Consider the following 20843-nt stretch of genomic DNA (forward strand, 5'->3'; position numbering starts at 1 on the left):
TGAGTGAAAAGGAATAAAGATAAAAATGAAGGCGTGACTAGTTGGAAAATAGAGACCGAATTTTAACTCGAAAATTGTTTGTGAACAGAAGGAGAGAGGCAGCATTGTCTTTATAAGTGGCTGGTGAGTGGTAACTGTAGTAACCCAGATGGCCAACCCCAGCTCCACATGGCAAGTGCTTTCCATTCAGAGCCTTTTCAAAGTTCACCCATCTATAGATCTGCTAATGGGAAGCATATGAGTCTCCAAGTACAGTGAAATAATCACCTGGAGATAAAACTCCCCACAGAAAAATTAACACAACTTCTTTTATGAAAGACAGGTCTCTGTAAAAAGAAACTCTACATACTTATCATCAGTTGTTGAAAAAAAAAAAAAAAAAAGATTTACGATGACATTGAGGTATGATAATCTCAAATATGTTCTGCATTGTTTTTAAAAGCTTTGTGTTTAAAATTCATAGCACTTTCTAATCCTGATAAAGTAGCCTAATTTTCTAGCTTGCTTTGTTCAGTAAAATGTATTTCTAAATCCATTTTAAGCAGCTATTTCTTCAATTTGAGTAATTTTCTCTCAAGTTAATAGATTCCACACAAGCATACCTGCCTTTTAATGTTAATATATACTATATATTCCAAACTGGCTAGTGACAATACAAAGCACAATCAAAATGAAATTCAATTGTTTAAAGCATATCTAGCTTGTTATTTTGTTGAAACATTTCTTCATCTTACTCTTCTTTGCCAAAGTATAGTGATACCAAATCATATTTTACAGATTGTGTATCCCTTATCTGAAATGCTTGGGACCAGAAGTGTTTTGGACTTTGATTTTTTTTTTCAGATTTTGGAATATTTGCATTGTACCCAGTTGAGCATCCCAAATCTGAAAATGTGAAATCCAAAATGTTCCCAGAATATTTCTTTTTGAACATGATGTCAGTGCTCAAAAAGTTTCAGATTTTGGGCCAGGCACAGGGGCTCATGCCTATAATCCTAGCACTCTAGAAGGCCAAGGCAAGAGAATTGCTTGGGGCTCAGGGGTTCGAGACCAGCCTGGACAAGAGCTGGGCAAGAGAGACACCGTGTCTCTACTAAAAATAGAAAAAATTAGCTGGGTGTGGTGGCGCATGCCTGTAGTCCCAGCTACTCGGGAGGCTGAGGCAGGAAGTTCGCTTGAGCCCAGGAGTTTGCGGTTGCTGTGAGCTAGGCTGACGCCAAGGCACTCTAGCCTGGGCAGCAGAGAGAGACTATCTCAAAAAGAAAAAAGTTTCAGCTTTTGGAGCATTTTGGATTTCAGATTTTTGGATTTAGGGTGCTCAACTGTACTTTATATTGGTTCCATCTCCCTCTTCCCTCACAGCAAAAGTAAAAGAAAACAGAATGTGTTAGATATAATTGTGTCATTTTTAAGATAAGGTGACTTTAAAACTACCATATCAATAGAGAATATTTGCCCAACAGTAAATCCCTACATTAATAAGATCAGCTTTAGGGGCTGGCCAAAAAGGAACAGCATTTTGATTTTGAGGCAATTGGCATAAGTAATTTGATTTACAGATCGATATTTTCATTTTATATTAAGTCTAATACATTTTGATGTTTTATACAAGCTATTGTAATTTGTATAATAATAATGCTGGTGGGTATTTCTGGAATTTTCTTTTGATTATAGGATACTGGCTTAATTGCCATGAATCTCATTTTTTTTTTTTTTTCCTTCTTAGCCGTGTCACTGGCTTTCTGAAAAACAGAGGGTAACGTGATGGAGAGAGAGAAAGATTTTTTTCTAAATTAGGTGGTCAGACCAAGAGAATACATGTATAACTTTGAATCAGTATTTCCTCTAAAGGTGCAGAGTTTCATACCTTTAGCCTTGTCTTAAATACTGCTGTGATCCTAGTTTCTAGAACAGTACTACTACATGGTAGGTGTTCGGTAAATATTAGTTGAATGGATGTTGAAGGGTTGGGAAAGAGGGTGGCTGGGTTGAGCACTGAGGTGAGCACAAGTCATACACAGTCATGAGTTTATAAAGTATGCTTTTATAGTTACTCCTGTAGGTTTGCAAACTGAAAGCAAGGCCAGTTCCAGAATAGGATTAAGGGGCCAGCCAGCTGGGCAGTTTCCCAGCGTGCTAATCTCTAAGAGGCATTGAAACCACTGAAAATGTTCAAGACAGAGAAAATTGTATTTACTAGAATTCCTCTGCTGTCTGTCATTGGGGATTAGACATAAGGCATTCTAGGAACATGCTCTCATGTTCCCTAAACAGATATTCTCTGCTTTCGTGTTGAATTAGTTACAGAGCTTTTGTTTTGCTAAGTGAAGTATTCAAATTTGGACATTGAATTGAGCTGAATTGTTGGGACAAGAGAGAATAGTCAAGTGCTGTCACTGGGATCTTATTCTACCCTACCTTTAGGCAGAATTAAGCCTTTTTTCCTCAAATTTTAAGCCAACATTTAAAGGATATTGGTGTAAAAGGGTATCAAATTGTTAGCCTATATGGACTGATTACATGTTTTGGTGTCTCAGTAAAGCCCTAGACCAGTGCTAATAGAGATATGTAATTTAAAATTTTTTAGTAGCCACATTAATTCAAGTAAAAAGAAACAGGTGAAATGTATTATAATATATTTTATTTAACCCAATAAATCTATAATACATCATTTCAATGTATAATGAAATGAATATAAAAATTATTGAGATGTTTCACATTCTATTTTCCTGTACTAAGTCTTCAAAACCCTGTGTGTATTTTACATTTGTAGCACATCTCAGTTTGGACTAACCACATTCCAAAGCACTCAGTGGCCACCTATAGTGAGTGACCACCATATTGGACAGTGCGGTGCAGCCCTACACCCTTAACAGGGTGGAATCAGTGACTCCCAGCTGGCATCATTGACCTAGAAGGCCCTTTAATCAAAATTTTCTCTTTTTGGCCAGTGTGAAATCCCCAGTGTTGGTACCACTGTTTAAAAGTCTTTTTAAGGAACTATAAGTATAAATGTCTTGAAGTATTTTTCTTCAAAACTAATCCTTTAGGTAGTTGAAGGCTTCAATATGAATGCTGTTGCTTGGCCAACCTTCTTTACCGAGTGAAGCATCATCAGTAAGTAACCGTGTCTGTTTAGACCAGTGGTGGGCTACGTGATGATTAGGGAAGAGGCCTGGATTATGGATGTCATATTTGGGAGCTAATGGGAAACTACTTACAGAGACGACTAGGAGCAGCCTTAAAATATGAGTTCAGGAAAATGGGTAAAGGTACAAATGATTATATATACTTGCCATTTGTCGGCTAATTGATAATTTAAGAATTACTTTTACTACGTAGTTTTTCTTTTTTCCCTCCTTTCTCCCTTGTGAACGCCCTTCCCTTTGTTTTTTTGAGATACGATTCACACGCAATGAAGTTCCACCTTTAAAGTGTACACTTCAGGGTTTTCAGCAGACTCACCAACTTGTGCAGCCACCACCACTGGCTTCATTGTGATGACAGGTCTTCTAGGGCTCACTTACCAGCAACTCTCCTTCCTTAACAACCTTACTCTGAAGAGCGCAGGGGGAGGGGGGAGGTGAGAACTAAGAAGTGTAGCATCATTTCTGAGAGCCCATGTTGACTGTAGAGATTTGCAAACATCCTCAGGAGACCTAATACCATATTAAAAATTAGAGAAGATACAGAGCCAGGTTTAGGAGACATTTGGGTGTTCCCCATTTTGACTCTGGGTTCAAAATGCTGACCAAATGGCCTTATAAATATTTGAATTAAGTAATCCTTCTCTTTTTCCAAATTTGTTTAAAAAACAACAACTTAGGCCAGGCACAGTGGCTCACACCTGTAATCCAAACACTCTGGGAGGCCGAGGTGGGTGGATCATTTGAGCTCAGGAGTTTGAGACCAGCCTGAGCAAGAGTGAGACCTCGTCTCTGCTAAAAAAAAGAAAAATTAGCTGGACAACTAAAAACATATAGAAAAAATTAGCTGGGTGTGGTGGTGCATGCCTGTAGTCCCAGCTGCTTGGGAGGCTGAGACAGGAGGATTGCTTGAGCCTAGGTGTTTGAGGTTCCTGTGAGCTAGGCTGACGCCACAGTACTCTAGCCTGGGCGACAGAGTGAGACTCTGTCTCGCAAAAAACAAACAAACAAACAAAAAGCCCAAAACCACAACTTAGAGTTGTTTGAATGATTAAAATAGAAGTTACTTGTTTGGATTGGTAACTCATTTCCAGCATTACTATAGTTCTGAAATTCATCTTGAATAAAATCTAAGTTTTAAAAGTAAAAGAGAACTTCTGATATATTGAACATAACTCAAGGCTCTTGTTTGTATCAAGTGATTCTACCACATATTTTTGAGTGGTTAGCATAATTGTTTAGAACATTCTCCCAGGGACAATACTGTCAATAACCAAGGATTATACAGTCAGCGTCCCCACCTTGTATTCCATTTGAGTCACACAGTTTTGCATTTATTTTAAATGATCACATCTTTATTTTTATTGAGGGGAAGGCAACTGGAAGGAATGTGGTTATCATGAGCTAATCTTACCCTTGGCGTATTGGAGATATTTTCTGACCCTGAAATTGTGATTGCTTCTGATTGCCATTATGCTTGAACATGCCTTATTGCTTAATTATGATGCTCTGTTTCCTTGCTAACGTGACGGACTGGACTGACAGAGAAATATTTTTGTAGCTCACTATTCAGATTGAAGGAAAGAACTGCAGAGAGCAGGAGTTTTTATTTTTCTGTTTTTCTTTCCTTCTTACGCTTTTCTTTCTTTCTCTCTCTTTCCTCTTTCTTTCACACGGGCAGCTATTATCCGTGCATCATGGAAGCATGTCTTTGTGGAATAATTGTCTGCAGACTGAGTGTTAGCGCCGTACTGATACCTCCACAGGGACTTTCTGCTTCCATCTTTATTCTGGCCAGTTCTTCAGCCATAACACTGGGTCTTTATTATCTTTCCCCAAATTATTTTCAAACCTATGTTGAGCAAAAGAATGTAATACTGAAGACTCTGTTTTAATTTTAGGCTTCATATTTTTGTACACTCTGTTTATTTTTTTAAAAAAGTGTCCCACTGCAGATTGTAGATATAAATTAGTGTCAGAATTACCATACAAAACTCTCTTGCTAACTTTAATCAGTAATTTCTTAGAGAGCGATAGAAAACATGGTGCTAATGAATAATGTGCCCAGAAGCTCTTATTATAGGATTGGCGTGAATTCCACTTAATGACAAGCTTTCTCAAGCAGCAGTTGATTTTAAATCCTATTTTTCATTAGTGAAGTATAAAATGTTAATAATACCTTCCATTGTGCTGTTCTTTTGTAGCATAGTAGCATATATCTTCCATGTTCACCAAGACTCTTTTTAAGCGCTTACTGGTAACTTCCTGTATCATAAATAAGATTTGTTCAAGAAATAAAAATGTATGTTTTCCCATTGTTAGCTATATGTTTTTCTAATAATCACATTTGAAGCTTATTATGCAGTAATAGCCTTAAGATATTATTTTTTTTAAATGTGCTACTTTGGTCTTAATACTAGTTTTTAATCTGTTCTTGTTTCTATGAAGTCTGAATGAGATTTTCAAAATTGAATAATAATTTGATCCGTTAATCTTTTGAAGCTAGTAATTTTATTTTCCTCTCTTTGCAGTCTCTGAGGTTCGCAAATGAATAGAGCTTCATTACTGCAGTCTGCATTTAATAACCATTATCCATTATCTTGTAATTAAGACTCCCTGTAACGAATCATGAGGACAATGCAAAAATACATAGTACATTTCTTTAATGAACTGGAAAATGTTCATCTTGTTCTATTTAGTAATGAGTTGCTGAATAGTCATTAAATCCACTGGAGAATAGAGCTAGATGGATTTTGAAGACTGTCTTGAGTTTGTGGTTAATCTATTAGAATTAAAATTTCATCTTCTATTTTTATCAACAGCTGATTAGAAGTCATTCTGTTTGACCAAATTGATTAGAAGACCATATACAAGGGCAGCTGTTGTTTAATGAAAGTTTTTAATGAAACTGTACCATGGAGACTTGTAATTATAGGCCTTAGAAAAGCTTTGAGTTGCTTTAGACCACAAAAAAAGTATTGTGCTAGAGATTTCAAATTAGGAAAATTAAAAAAAAAATACAATTTAATATAATGCTATAAATTTATTATTAATTTTAATTTCAACTAATCACAGTTGACTATTAGTCTATTTAATGTGTTACTTTGACTTTTTCAGGCCTTTCTTCTCCTAGTTTAGTCATTTCGTTGGAATTGTGGGCACTGATGAAAGAACATTTGTATGGATAGCTATTTTAATTTGAAATATTTTCTCATAAGGTTTTTTTCCCCCAAGCTGAGCCGAGGTAAGCTTGGTTAATGTTGGATTTACACGAACTCTGAGAAGAGTCTGTAGTGCTCTGTGGTGTTGGTAATTCGAAGTGTAGCATTTATTTCTCAAAGGTAATTTTGTTTTAGCAGAAGGGCAAGCGAAGCAATATTAAAATGAGAAGCGAAACAAAAGTGTGTGCCTACTTAGTCCCATTGGAAAATCCATTGTTCTTTTGACAGAAGTAAAGTACTAATGTACTTTCTAAACTATTTTGTGTAATTAAAGCTAGATCTTATTCCTGAATTTAAAGAAATAGCCAGTGCCTGCATGCCTGAACTCTTTTGAATCCCTTGTGTGATCTCTCTCAATTGTCAACACATCCAATGCAGACACAAAATTTAGCATCTTAAAACACTGATTTCATGTGATCAGACCTCATGTTGCCTAAAGGACAGAGCCCAAACAATGTTTGCAGGTTGAAAGCTCTCTATAATATTGTCCTAAAGGATATTTACAGTCACATGTTCTAAAAACACCACCTCTCCCCTCATGTCATCCCCAACACAGATTTCTTAGATGTACCCATTCATTATTGTTTGGCTGTGCCTTACACTTTCTTCACTTTTGGTGTTTCTTCTAATGGTGGTGGTCTTCAATGTGCTCTTTCATCTTTAAATTTTCTCTCTCCTTTAAGGTCTGTAACAAATTCCACTGTTCCAAGTGGCTTTCCTGTATTAGTCTAGCTGAAGTGAATCTCTCCGAATCTTTCCAATTCTTGTTGATCATAATACTTACTTGGCATACATCCAAAACACCTTAACCACCTGTATATTCTTATTTCCACCCACACCCGATTTCTAAATAATAAAGGCTTGGCTTTATGTTTAAGGACTTCCAATTTCAACTTTGATGTAAAGAGGCTGGCTGGAAGTTGTAACTCCTGTCCTTAGAGCAAGAAAAAGCTATTCAAACTGAAAACCAAGGGCTTTTATTAGACCTATTAAATAACTGAGGTCATGAGGCAAACTGCCACCTTCAAATCTAGATAGAGAGACAGGTGAATCCTGAGAGTCACAGCTGAGATCTGCTTATCTGGAGCTCCTAGAGCCAAAAAAAACTAGTGGGAACACTTTATGGGTAATTTTGACAAACTACTGGAGGCTGAGAGTTCCCCCCCACCCCTCTGCACCTTTTTGGGTTTTACCTCTGGAAATCCCACCAGGTTTTCACAGTGAAGGGCCAAGTAAGGTCCCCTCCTGGCTCTGGTAGAGGAAGGGAAAGATAATCATTATGAAGTATACCCAGAGTGTTCTCAAACAAAGCCTGCTCTCCAGGGAAAAAGACTTTACTAGAGTCTTATCCCACTTGGGAGAAGGGCATTTCCCCTCTAGTCTTCCTGTCTCACCAAAGTGGGGGAGAAAAGCTAAGAAACATTTGTGAAGGTTATGCCCAGGGACACAGGCCTAGTAAAACACCAAGATTTAACCAGAAGATTATAGAATATTTCTCCTCCCTCATCTGTTACCACCATACCAGTATGGCTCCAGTGTACTAATGGCGGGTTACAGCTGCCAGAACTCAAATACATAGACCCTCTCTGGGGAAAAAAAAAACAAGGATACTATAGAAATTTAAGGACTGTGGCACCTATAGCTACAGCAAACATTAAACACAGCCCAATTCTCAGCCAGATTAACATAAAACCTCACACTAAAGGCCTGTTTATTTTAGTTCTCCTTACCGATACATCATGTGAGGCTTTCAACAAAAAATTACAATGGATGTTAAAAGGAAAGAAAACAACTATCAAAAAACAGTATATATACAGGAAACAAGAATCAGAACCAAATTCAGATATGACATCAGTGTCGGAAATCTGACAGAGAATTTAAAATCACTGATTAATATGTTAATGGCCTTAATGGGAAAAAAGACTACTTGAAAAAATGGTAGGTAATGTCAGCAGAGAGATGGAAAGAATCAAAAGGAAGTGCTAGAAATCAAAAACACTGGAACAGAAATGAAGAATGCTTTTGATGGGCCCATTGGTAGACTGGATTCAGATGAGGGAAAAAAAATTAATGATGAAGATAGATCAATAGAAACTTCCTAAACTGAAATGTAAAGAGAAAACAAACAAACAAACAAAAAACAACCCCAGAACATCCACAGACTCTGGGACAGTTTCAAAAGGTATAACACATGTATTATTGAAACACTAGGAGAAGAAGAGAGAGAAATAGAGTGTACAACATATTTGAATGGCCAAGAACTTTCCAAAATTGACATCAAACCACAGATCCAGGAAGATCAGAGAACACCAAGTAAGATAAATATATTAAACTCCTGCACCTAGACATATCATATTCAAATTAAAGAAAACCAAAGACAAATAGAAAATCTTGAAAAAAGCCAGAGAAATAAAACACCTTACCTATAGAAGAAAAAGAAAATTACCATGGACTTCTGATCAGAAACCAGGTCAGCAAGAAATGAGTGGAATGAAACTCTTACATGTTTAAGGAAAAAAAAACAACAACCTAGAATTACATATCCAGTGAAATTATATTTCAGAACTGAAAAACTGAGGGACTTCATTGCCAGCAGAGCTGCCCTGTAAGAAATGTTAAAAGAAGTTCTTCAGGGAGAAAGAAAATGATATAGATCAGAACCTTCGATCTACATTGAAAGAGGAAGAGCTTCAGAGAAGGAATAAATGAAGAATAACAATACTTATTTTTCTTTCTTAATTGATCTAAAAGAGACCAGTTTAAAGTAATAATATAACAATTTATTGGGTGATTAGATCATATAGATAAGTGAAATGAATGATAACAATATTATAAGTGACAGGAGAAAGAAATTAGGATACTTTTTAAAAAGGTACCTGCAGTACCTGTGTAGTGGTATAGTGTATATGAAGGTGGACTTAGATTAGTTAAAATTGTATGTTGAAAACTCTAGGGCAATCACTAAAAATGTATAAAAGAAGTATAATTGAGATGATGTGATAAAATGGAATCATGTAAAATGCTCATTTAAAGTCTGAGAAGGCAGAAAAAGAGGTGTAACAATTAACAAAGAAAAAGAATTCAACAAACAGAAAAGTTATAAAAATGCTGGACATTAATCCAACTAAATCAATAATCACTTTAAATGTAATAGTCTGAATACACCAATTAAATGACAGAGATTATTAAAAACAAGACCCTACTATATATTGTCTGTAAGAAACTCACTGTAAATATAAAGACTGAGAAGGTTAAAAGTAAAGGGATAGAGAAAGATATAACATGCTAACAGTAGTCAAAATAAAGCAGGAGTAGCTGTATTAATTTCAGACAAAGCAGACTTCAGAAAAAAACATTGTCAGGGATAAAAAAGGATAATACATAAGGATAAAGAGGTCATTTCTCCAAGAAGATGTAACAATCCTAAATATGTATGCACCTAGCAATACAGCATCAAAATCTGATGGAGCTGAAAAGAGAAATAAAATAGACAAATCTATTATAGCTGGAAATTTCAAAACCCCTCTTTTAGTAACTGATAGCTCAAGCAGGCAGAATAACAGCAAAAATGTAGTTGATTTGAACAGCACTGTTATTCAACATGATCAAATTGACATTTGTAGAAAACTCCATCCAACAATAGCAGAATACATATTCAGGTTCACATGGAACATTAACCAAGATAGGCCACATGTTGACTCATAAAACGCACCTTAACAAATTCAAAAGAATAGAAATCATATAAAGTATGTTCTCAGACCACAGTGGAACTAAACTAGAAATCAATAGCAGAAAGATCCTCAAATGTTTGGAAATTAAACAACACACTCTAATTAACACATGGGTCAAAGAAGTCTCAGAAGAAATTAAAAAATATATTGAATTAAATGAGAATAAAAGTACATCAAAATTTGTAGGATGCTGCAAACACGGTGCTTAGAGGGAAATATATAGCATTAGATGCATACATTAGGAAAGAATCATTTAAAATCAATAATGTAAGCTTTCAATTTATAAAAGTAGAAAAAGAAGAGCAATTTAAGCCTAAAGCAAACAGAAGAAAAGAAATAGAAATCAGAACAGAAATCAGTGAAATTGAAAACAAAAAAAATAGAGAAACAAATTTCTTAAAACCTTAAAACCTGCTTCTTTGAAAAGATCGATACAGTTGGTAAACCTCTAGCTATGCTAACTAGGAATAAAAAAGAGAAGACACAAATTACCCGTATCAGAAATGAAAGAAAGGTCATCTACCAATATTAAAAGAATAATAAAGGAATATATGAACTCTGTGCCCACAAATTTGATAAGTGAAATGGATTTATTCCTTGAAAGACATAAACAGCCAAAACTCAAAAAGAGAAACAGGCTGAATAGAACTGTATCTATTAAAGAAATTATTTTAATTTAAGTTTAATTTTCTTTATAAAATATTCACAAGATATTTTATGTGAATATCGTATATAAGTTAATATATTTATACAAATCATGTAACTATACTATACATTTATGTAAATGTTTTATAAAATATTTTAATTTTGATGTATAAAGTAATTTTATTTATTCTTTATTTAATAATTTAACAAATAATTAAAGAAAAATAATTATAACTTTCCAAAAGAAATTATCAGCTCTAGATAGTTTCACTGGTGAATTCTACGAAACATTCAAGGAAGAGCTAATACCAGTTCTCCACAATCTCTCCCAGAAAATAGGAGAGAGAATGCTCATTTTATGAGACCACCATTACTCTAATCCAAAAGTCAGATAAAGATACTACAAGAAAGAAAACTTGTAGACCAATATTTTTCTTGAATATAGATACAAAAGTCCTTAACAAAATATTAGCAAAATGAGTTCAGCAATGTATAAAAGGAATTATATGCCACAACCAAGTGAGATCCATTCATAATAAAGACTGTCAGCAAACTAGGAATAGAGGGAAATGTCCTCAACTTAATAAAGAACATCTGCAAACAAACTTCAGCTAACATACTTAATGTGAAAAACTGGATGCTTTTCTCCTGAGATCCCTCTAAGAACAAGATGAGGATTTTCTCCCATAACCCCAGTCTAATCATGAGAAAAACATTTGACAAATCCCAGTTGAGGGACATTCCACAATATACCTGACCAGTACTTTTAAAACTGTCAAGGTCATTAAAATAAGGAAAATCTGGGAAACTGTCACAGATAAGAGGAATCTCTAGAGACACAACAAATGTAGTATCCTGGATGGCACTGGATACTGAGTAAAACTAAGGAAAACTAAATAAAGTATGGACTTTGGTTAATAACAATATATCAGCATGGGTTCCCTAAATGTAGCAAATATGCCATACTTGTATAAGATGGTAATAATAGAGAAAACTGGGTATGGGGTATATGGAAACTGTATTATCTCTGTAATTTTTCTGTAAACTTAAATCTGTCCTAAAATTAAAATTTTATTTAAAAATCAATCAATCGTATTTTGTTCTGAGCCACCTGCTACCTGCCTAGTGTTGTTACTGGGACTGGAATGAAATTCAAAATTGTTTTCCTTTCCTCATTAGTCAGTTAAAGGTGGAAAATACTGTAGTTTGCTTTTTCTCAATAGCTGTGACCATCCATCCATCCATCCATCCATCTGTCAAAAATTATTTGTTGAGTTTCTCCTGTATGTCATGCTCTGGAGACAATGAAGTGTATAAGAAACATACAGCTCCTGCCCCTAAACATGCTCACAATACAGTCAAGAAAGGGGGACAGACAAGAAAACATATACTGTGTGGGCCACTGTTCCTGCCCCTGGGCTACTGTTGCTGCTGTGGTAGGTGCTCTGCTCTGCTCTCCCAAATACGTTAGGAAGAGAGTCCCCGTCTCTTACCCTGCCTCCAAACTCTTCCAAAGGAATGTGGCTCTTTTGATTAACTTTAGATGGTGTGATTTTTAAGTGACCATGCCTTTTTTGTTGATCTCCAAATATGGCCTTGGGCTTCTGCCTTAATGATCTTCTCTTTCAAGATGCTTAAAAGAATTTAGGTGATACCCGGTATCATACCCAAAAACCTTCTAGTGAATCAGAAGTTGTCACATATTAGGAAAACACAGCTTGGTCTCATGAATTCTTTTGGGATGTTTCCTTCACGTTCTTCCATCTGTGTGGAGGTTTTAATTTATTTTCTTTGTCTTATTTCTGATGTTGCAGGCGCCAAGCATCAGTTCTATGGTCCACTCATTCATTCAGTCATTCATTAATGAACATAATATAAGCCTACTTCAAGGCCTTTGCACTTTCTGTTTCCCTACTTGGAATGCTCTTTCCCCAGATTCCCTTCATTCAATCTCTGTTTGACTTCCACTAATCAGGAATGCTGTTCTGATGGCTCTTTAAATATAGCTACCCCTCCCCAACTCAATCACTCTCTATCTCATTACACATTGTTTTATTTGTCTTCATGGCACTTATCTCCACTTGACATTTATTCTATTAATATATTTATTTGTTTACTGTCATTCTCTTCCAGGACATCTCACAAGGGCAGGAACTTTTTGTTTATCGGTCTATTCCCAGCATCTAGACCAGAGTCTGGCATATAGTAAACATCCAGTAAATATTTGTCGAATGTATGCATGGTAGGCACACCTCCATTCCCCCCAGTTGGCTTACAGACCCAAAGAAAAGAAGGTTTCCAATGACCTATGATTTATCAAGAGTTTTTATGGTATTTATACAGATTGCAGTCCTACCTAGGTCCTTGATTCATTTATTATGTATTTGTATAATACTTGTCAGTGTTCAAAGTGCTTTCATACAGATTGTGTCTTTTGATGCCTTGTATAAAACTATGAAGTCGGAAATTTTTAGACCTCATTTTACAAATGAGGAAGGTAAGGGGATGGAATTTGTAACATAACTGTCAGAGCCAGAGATAGAAACCAGATCTCCTGACTTCTAGCTCATCAAATGGTTACCCAGCGTTCGTGTTTCATCTCCATCTACGCCTAAAGTGTATGGTTTTGAGGGCAAGGGCTTGAATTATTCATTTTTATATTTTCCACATGTCTTATACACAGCGTACTTAATAAAGCTGTGTCTCTTTGAGCCTTTTCTATCCATATGGTATTTGTAGAAGTATCTTTTCCAACTGAAACTAGAGGGGAAAGCTTTGGCCACTTCTTTCTTCAACTTCTGTCTTCCACATCTTTGATGGACCGTAGAATAATCTTAGAGATTAGTTTTAGTTGTGATTCCACACATTTGGTGGGCTAGGGCTGTGAATTTGCATGCACATGAGTCATCCAGGAACTTTGTTTATGTTAGATTCTAATTCAGTTGGTCTGGTGTAGGGCCTGCAAGTCTGCATTTTTACAACTTTTTTTAAGAGACAGGATCTCACTGTGGTGCCCAGGCTGCAGTGCAGTGGCATGATCATAGGTCACTGCAGCCTCCAGCTCCCAGGCTCAAGTGATCCTCCTGCCTCAGCCTCCTGAGTAGCCGAGACTACAGGCACACATCACCACGCCTGGCTAATTTATTTTTTATAGAGATACGGTCTCACTGTATTGTCCAGGCTGGTCTCAAATTCCTGGCCTCAAGCGATCCTCCTGCCTTGGCCTCCCAAAGTGCTGAGATTATAGACTTGAGCCACTGTGTCTGGCCAAATTTGCATTTTTAACAAGCTCCCTGTGCTGCTTGTGCATGATGCACATGTTGAGTGTTTCAGGACTAGGTAACCAAGTAAAAGATGGTCTCTCTATTTAGCTATCTGATGGTGTGACCCTAGGTAGGTTTCTTGGAGGCACTTTAACATATTGGTTAAGTGAGATTGCTTTGGTTAAAATTCTACCTCTGCCACTACCATGTGACCTCGAGCAAGTTACTTAACTTTTCTGTTCTTCAACTCCCTCTTTAAAAATAGAGATCATTAAACTGGAACTAACTGATGAGTACACGTGTATACAGAGGACTGTAAAACTTAGTGGAAATCAACCAGGGGGCAGGGGGAGAAGGGAAGGTACAAAAAAACCTATCCAATGGGAAGGAACAGTGAACACTATTAGGGTGATGGGCACACTTACAGCTGTGACTCAAGCATTACAGAAATGATCCATGTAAACAAAAACATTTGTATCCCCTTAATACGTTGAAATAAGGAAAATGGAGATATTAGTATTTAACTCATATAGTTGTAAGGATTGACTGAGTTAATACTTGTAAGGCACCTAGATTTATTTATACTGCATAACACTCCATGAATCTTAACTATTATTATCATTTCTTTGTCTCTTTGTGCTCTTCTGTTAAACTACATTAATAGGTTTAAGACACACGTGAGGGAAGGAAGTTTAAAATGCTTGCAAGGTATGAAATAGTGTGGTGTCTTTCATGAAAATCCTAATCTGGATGAAAGACATAGTGCTTTCATTAATGAACAATGCAATAGAAATCAGCTAATGGTGGTTCTTCTTGTTTTGTCACAACTATACTTTGTACTTTTTATCAAGCTTGAGAAAATGAGGGGAAAATGAGTAGGCACTCCAGTTGTGTAGTAAAGTGTCGTGATATATGATGTTAAGCATCGGGCATAAAATTGTTTTTATTCATCTCAGTTATACATTAAATAAACCAACCTGATTTTAATTGGAAGTGTGGAATTTGGAGGCAAGAGTACCAGAGGTCAGTGAGAATATATTTGGTGCCTAATATAATTCATCAGATAGTAAGGGGGGAAAAAGTGTGGACAGAATTATTTTAAAGGGAGATTTTTGGTTCTAGTTTTTCAAATAATTAATGAAAAATAAAGTTTTTTTCCTCAGGAAAAAAAAATTTACACACCTCATTTCTACCACTGACTCAAAAGTGTAAAAAATAAATTTTTAATTAACATAGAGTTTTTCTTTCTTTTGTTTTAGGATCAGATTTTATTAAGACTTCTACCGGAAAAGAAACAGTAAATGCCACCTTCCCGGTAGCTATAGTAATGCTACGGGCCATTAGAGATTTCTTCTGGAAAACTGGAAACAAGGTATATTATTGCCAGCAAATCTTTCTTCAGAGTAAAGATAATGTTATTTATAATACTAGTTACAGCCACGATAACTGTCTTTATACGCAGAAGGTGTGAATGCCTTACCTTTATTAAGATAAATGTTTAATTTGCTTTTCATTATAAAAGAACACATTCCTGGAGAAAAATGTGCGATTAGCAGAAAGTGAGTGTGAGTGTGGGAGTGAGTATGTGTGATCAAGATGTAAACTCACTTTATGTCCTTTTATTAACCGAAGACAATTTTATCACTGACAAGAGATTCCTAAATGGGTTCTTTAACGAACTAATTCTGCTGTAACACAGAGGCTTTCTGGCAAGGCGTTGGCCGGTGAAAACAGGTTAATGCAGAAATTAAACTTCCTTGAGGAATGGAAAGAATTGCAGAGTAACATTTATTGAATGATAAGCTGTGGTGGCGATATGAAAAGTATGCAATATAATGGGAAATAATCTTTTCCTGTCATTATTGAAGGACACACATAAATTGGTTTTTCTGTTGGGAAACCCCCGGTCCAGAAAAACTTATTACTTTTAATAATATGAGGTGAAGAGAAAATTCTCGAGGAGATGAACTTATTAAACAAAATAATGAAATGCTGTGAAACAGCAGGGAAAAGGTAGCTAGACGTTATATAGCTCTTGAATTAAATATCCATTTTTGCGTTTTATGGCAGTTGGATGTGCTCTTTGGAAGACTGTTAAGCTGAGGAGGGTAGATGCTAGCTTTTGTCAGCTTTTTGAAAAATAATGCATATTTTTTGAAACATATGAAGTTAAAAGGAAAAATGCGTACGAGGTGCTTTTTTAAAAAATGAGTTTGGATTTTCCTTTTCACTTCAAGTTGCTTCTTTAGCTGCAAATTAACTCAAAGGATTTTTTTTTTTTGACATCATTGGTGAGAAAAGTAGTGCATGTATGTGTGTTTAATGAGACTTTTCCTTCCTGAGGGGCATCTTTTAAAACCCATCTCTTGATTTCTGCTTAATAGATACCCAAAAAAGACCTTTAATCCCTTGCCAAGTGGGTGTGATGACTTTATATGTGACTGTAGCTTCAGTTTGTTTTGGATTAGGAGACCTTTTGGGAATGTCCTGGTTTATGAGAGGAAACAAACTCCATCCACAATTTTCTCCCTCAGAACAACTTCACATCTTGAGTACAAATAGGATAAGTATCCACTGTGACCTACATATGAAAAGCAACCCAACTTGAGTAAGCTCTACTTGATGGCCTTTCTACAATAATCCAAATAAGTTTTTTTTTTGAAAAATTTTTTTAAAAGCTATAAAAATGAGAAATCTATCTTTGGTCCTCCGTTGAGACTCTCACCACTCGGTAGACCATGGTTCTCACCCTCAGCCAAAGAACATCAAATTCAGATGTGAAGTTTTTTGTACTTAGAGATGCCTAGACCCCATCCCTGGAGTTTTGGGTCTGGGGTCATCTTCAGGCATCTGTGTTTCATAAGCTCCATTGTCAGGGTTCACACTCGCCATTGGGGACCCAGTCCTGTTTTGTTCTCAACAAACATTTATTGAGTAGTTAACCAGGTGCCGCATCAACCTATGTTAAATGCTAGGAATACAAAAACGAGCAAGTCCTTTCCCAGGAGATCTCTCAAGACGACAAGCAAAGAATTTAAATGAAAGTTTAAAGTGCTCTATGTTCCAGACCAGAATACGGGGCCGGGGGGTGGTGGGACATTTTGCTCTCTTTCAGTTCTTTCTTTTTAATTGTGTTGATTCTTTCCTCAGCTAATAAATAAAGTCCATCATAGTCTTATTAAGAAAAAGACAGGTACAAGTGAAATCATATTCATTGAATCATGTGTGATTTCAAACAAGGAGGATCTCTGTATGTATCTGCAAATCAGGTACAGCCTTTTGGGTTGTTGACAAGTTGCCCGGACAGTCCTTAGACTGTAAAGCTTTCTACATCATTGATTTAAGGGTGTTTTAAAATGCGATAGGCTGCCTTCTAGATCGTGATTAGTGTCACTCCTGAGAAGCAGAGGTTTAATATTTCATAACTGATTTCATTGTAGATTTATGTTTTCCACATTCCCCCTCTTAAGAAAAAAAAAAAAAAAGGATAAACTTATGCTAGAACCTCCCTTTGGAAGCATTGCCAGACAGACTTACAGACACAAGCTGCACTATACAGAAAGTCTATATGAAGCACTACCTAATTGACAGAAATGCTCCCATGATTAACATGTAAGCTAATATCAGCTAAATGATTTTTTTTTTTTTTTTGGCTTTTTTTCAACAACTAACCTCATCCTACTTATTCCTCCCCATGCCTTACAGAGTCGTAGCGTAGACTCCAGGTCCGGAGTAGATGTGGTTAGAATCCTTGCACTGCTACTGTTTATCTGTGTGAGTTGTGTGATTGAGGCAGGGAAACCAATTAGGACACTTTTACTGATTTTCCCTGTGAGAATTGATGAGGGTCTAAACTGACACAGAAGTGAAAGAAGCCAGGCAGGGTGGTCCACACCTGTAATCCTAGCATTTGGGAAGCTGAGGCCGGGGGATTGCTTGAGGTCAGGAGTTCAAGACAAGCCCGAGGAAGAGCAAGCCTCATCTCTACAAAAAATAGAAAAATTAGCCATGCGTGCTGGTGTGCACCTGTAGTTCCAGCTACTATGGGAGGCTGAGGCAAGAGAATTGCGTGAGCCCAGGGTTTTGAGGTTGCAGTGAGCTAGGATGATACACTGTACTCTGGCCTGGGAGACAGAGCAAGACCCTGTCTCAAAAAAAAAAAAAAAAAAAAAAAAAAAAAAAAAAAAACCAAAAGGTGAGTATAGAGAGGAAAGTGTGGAGGTGAGAGGCACAGAAGTTAGGAGGTGGGACTGACAAGACTTGACTATTGAGTGGCTGTGGTGTGGCCAGGGAATGGCAGAGTTCAGGTTAACTATGAGGTTTTCCGCTTGAATTGACAATAAGACAACTCATTTGTTGTCCCCCTTCTCTAGTGTTCTGTTAGCATTCACCTCCTGCTGGCGCAACAGATCAAGAGTGGCTCTGAGTGATAAAATGCCAGCGCTTTAGTACATGGCCTCTGGTGTGTTGTTTTGACCACTTCCATCTGTAGAGTCTCCGTTGTATAGTCAAGTTCCTGAAACACGCAAATCCAGATAATCAGGGTTTTACTGTATATGGAACATATTTTTCCTTTCCTAATGGATCCAGGGACATCATTTATAAACATAAGATATTGGCTGAATTACTATCCTTATGTAACTGATCTGACTGCTTTATAGGACTCTGTGCCTACAATTTAAGAAAAAAGTCCCTGCAGTTGATTAACAACTGTCAACTCTCCTTGCTGGATGCTGCCAGTTTGGTTAAGGTGACCTGTGACCTCACTGATTCTGTCCTCTTATCTTAAATACGCATATACTCTTTTTTTTTTTATTTCAGCTTATTATGGGGGTACAAAAGTTCAGGTTATGTATATTGCCCAAGCCCTCCTCTATCCCCCCCGAGTCAGAGCTTCAAGCGTATCCATTCCCCAGACAGTGCACATCGCACTCATTATGTAGGTATACACCCATCCCCTCCCCCCACCCCAATACGCATATACTCTTATGTCTTTTGAACCTCAAGATAAGGCTGAAAGGTGACCATGCAGGCTTACTTGTAGAAATATACATAGAATGCATGGACTTTTGTGATTTGTTTTCCCATTTCTTCCAGGTTCACAGCTATAGTCTAGATGGTTGAGGTTTATGACTTTCCAATAAGTGAAATATTATTGAGGTTTATTTTCCAAAAATCTTGGTTATTTGTGGTGTGAAGGTGTGTGAGTTACTGATCTAAGTTCTTTTGCTTCATGAAGTGAAACAGATGTTTAGAAAAGAGAAAGAGAGAAATCAAGACTCTGTATAAACACAGTACCATTTCTTTAAAGCAAGCTAATAACAATAAAGACTGTTCTCTTCTCTACCTTCCCTTTTAGATAGGCTTTAAGCCAGCAGGCGGCATCCGCAGTGCGAAAGATTCCCTTGCTTGGCTGTCTCTTGTAAAGGAGGAGCTTGGAGATGAGTGGCTGAAGCCAGAGCTCTTCCGAATAGGTGCCAGCACTCTGCTTTCGGACATCGAGAGGCAGGTGAGTAATAATCCATTTCTTTAGAATAAATTGACAAGTGTTTTCAAGAAAGAAATTGAAAAGTCAAATTGAGAACTAGAGAGGAAAACTCATCTGATTGACCTTCTGATCCTCTGCCTTTTTCCAAGCAGGCTCCACTGCTGAAGCGCATACTAGTGAGGCTTTCTGATGAAATGTTCCTTACAGTTATTATTTATGTGATAGTATAAACAGTAACTGATATGTGTAATTATAGAATCATTATTAACTGAACTCTGATTTTTCTCACAGATTTATCACCATGTGACTGGAAGATACGCGGCGTATCATGATCTTCCAATGTCTTAAGTTAGTAGCCAGCTCCAGAAAAGTTCTTTACAACAGCACTCAAAGATTATTTTTCTACGTACTTGCCAAAATCATTTAATTAAAAAGTAGGGGAATGGGTAACTGACATTTTTCCCTTTAAAATTTCCATTGAACTTAAAGAATGAAAGGAAAATAAATAAACTATCCACATGTGCTACTCATGTCAGGCACATCTGAAATGGTCTTAATTTTGAGATCTACACTATTAGCATTGTGAAGGTTTTCTCCTAAAAACTGAGTAAATTGTTAATGGCAGATTTGCCCACATCAAATTCTAAGGGGGAAAAAGATGTTAGCCTGTCCAAGAAGCATGGCCTAGCAAAAGAAAGTGCAACACCCCTGACCTGCCGCTGTAACGACTTCAGGGGTCACTGATTCAGCACTAATTTCCCACCATGAAAATCCATCCTTTTTATTTTTGCAATGGATATGCTCTTTTGTTAACCGTTTTACTAATGCAATTTCTGACTTTGTTATATGGAACTTCGAATATCATTGGAATTTTTAAAATAAAGAAGTCCTTGTTTATTAAAAAACACTTTACATTGTAACAATCCATATTGAAAACTTAATCCATTAAACATAAAAAGAGGATTTATCAATGACTTTCTGTATCTCTGTAGTAGATTCCTTGGGTATATGTCTCAAAGAACCGCTGTACATTATTCATGAATGCAACTTACGTATATGTTCTGAAACTCAAGATTTTCTGGTATAGTGAACAGGGGGGAAACAGCGGACACTGACAGCACTTATTATGTGCTTAGCTCTTTACATATATCAATTTATTTAATCTTTATTTAATCTCTATAATAGCAAGGTAAGCATAGTAAGGTTTTTAATCCTTGCAATAGTAAGTACTGATGTTATCATCTTTTTATACAGATGAGGATCTGAGGAATAGAGAATTTAAGCAACTTCCCAAAGGTTGCTCAAAATTAGCGGAGTCAGGAATGAAGCCCAAGCAGGCAGGCTGGCTC

The 20843-nt window shown here is 36.6% G+C and overlaps 1 protein-coding gene across 2 annotated transcripts in view; it reads left to right on the forward strand.

The window, feature by feature from the left end:
• DERA (deoxyribose-phosphate aldolase) overlaps nucleotides 1-20468 on the forward strand; it is a 96116-nt gene extending 75648 nt beyond the window's left edge. For both annotated transcript variants that reach the window (XM_069490165.1, XM_069490166.1), the window contains 3 exons: nucleotides 15266-15378; nucleotides 19366-19515; nucleotides 19786-20468. In XM_069490165.1, coding sequence (XP_069346266.1) covers nucleotides 15266-15378; nucleotides 19366-19515; nucleotides 19786-19842 — 320 coding nt within the window. In that variant the 3' untranslated portion in view covers nucleotides 19843-20468. The remainder of the gene's footprint in view (nucleotides 1-15265; nucleotides 15379-19365; nucleotides 19516-19785) is intronic.
• Nucleotides 20469-20843: the final 375 nt, after the last annotated feature.

Source organism: Eulemur rufifrons, chromosome 16, assembly GCF_041146395.1.
Source record: "Eulemur rufifrons isolate Redbay chromosome 16, OSU_ERuf_1, whole genome shotgun sequence".
NCBI lineage: Eukaryota > Metazoa > Chordata > Mammalia > Primates > Lemuridae > Eulemur > Eulemur rufifrons.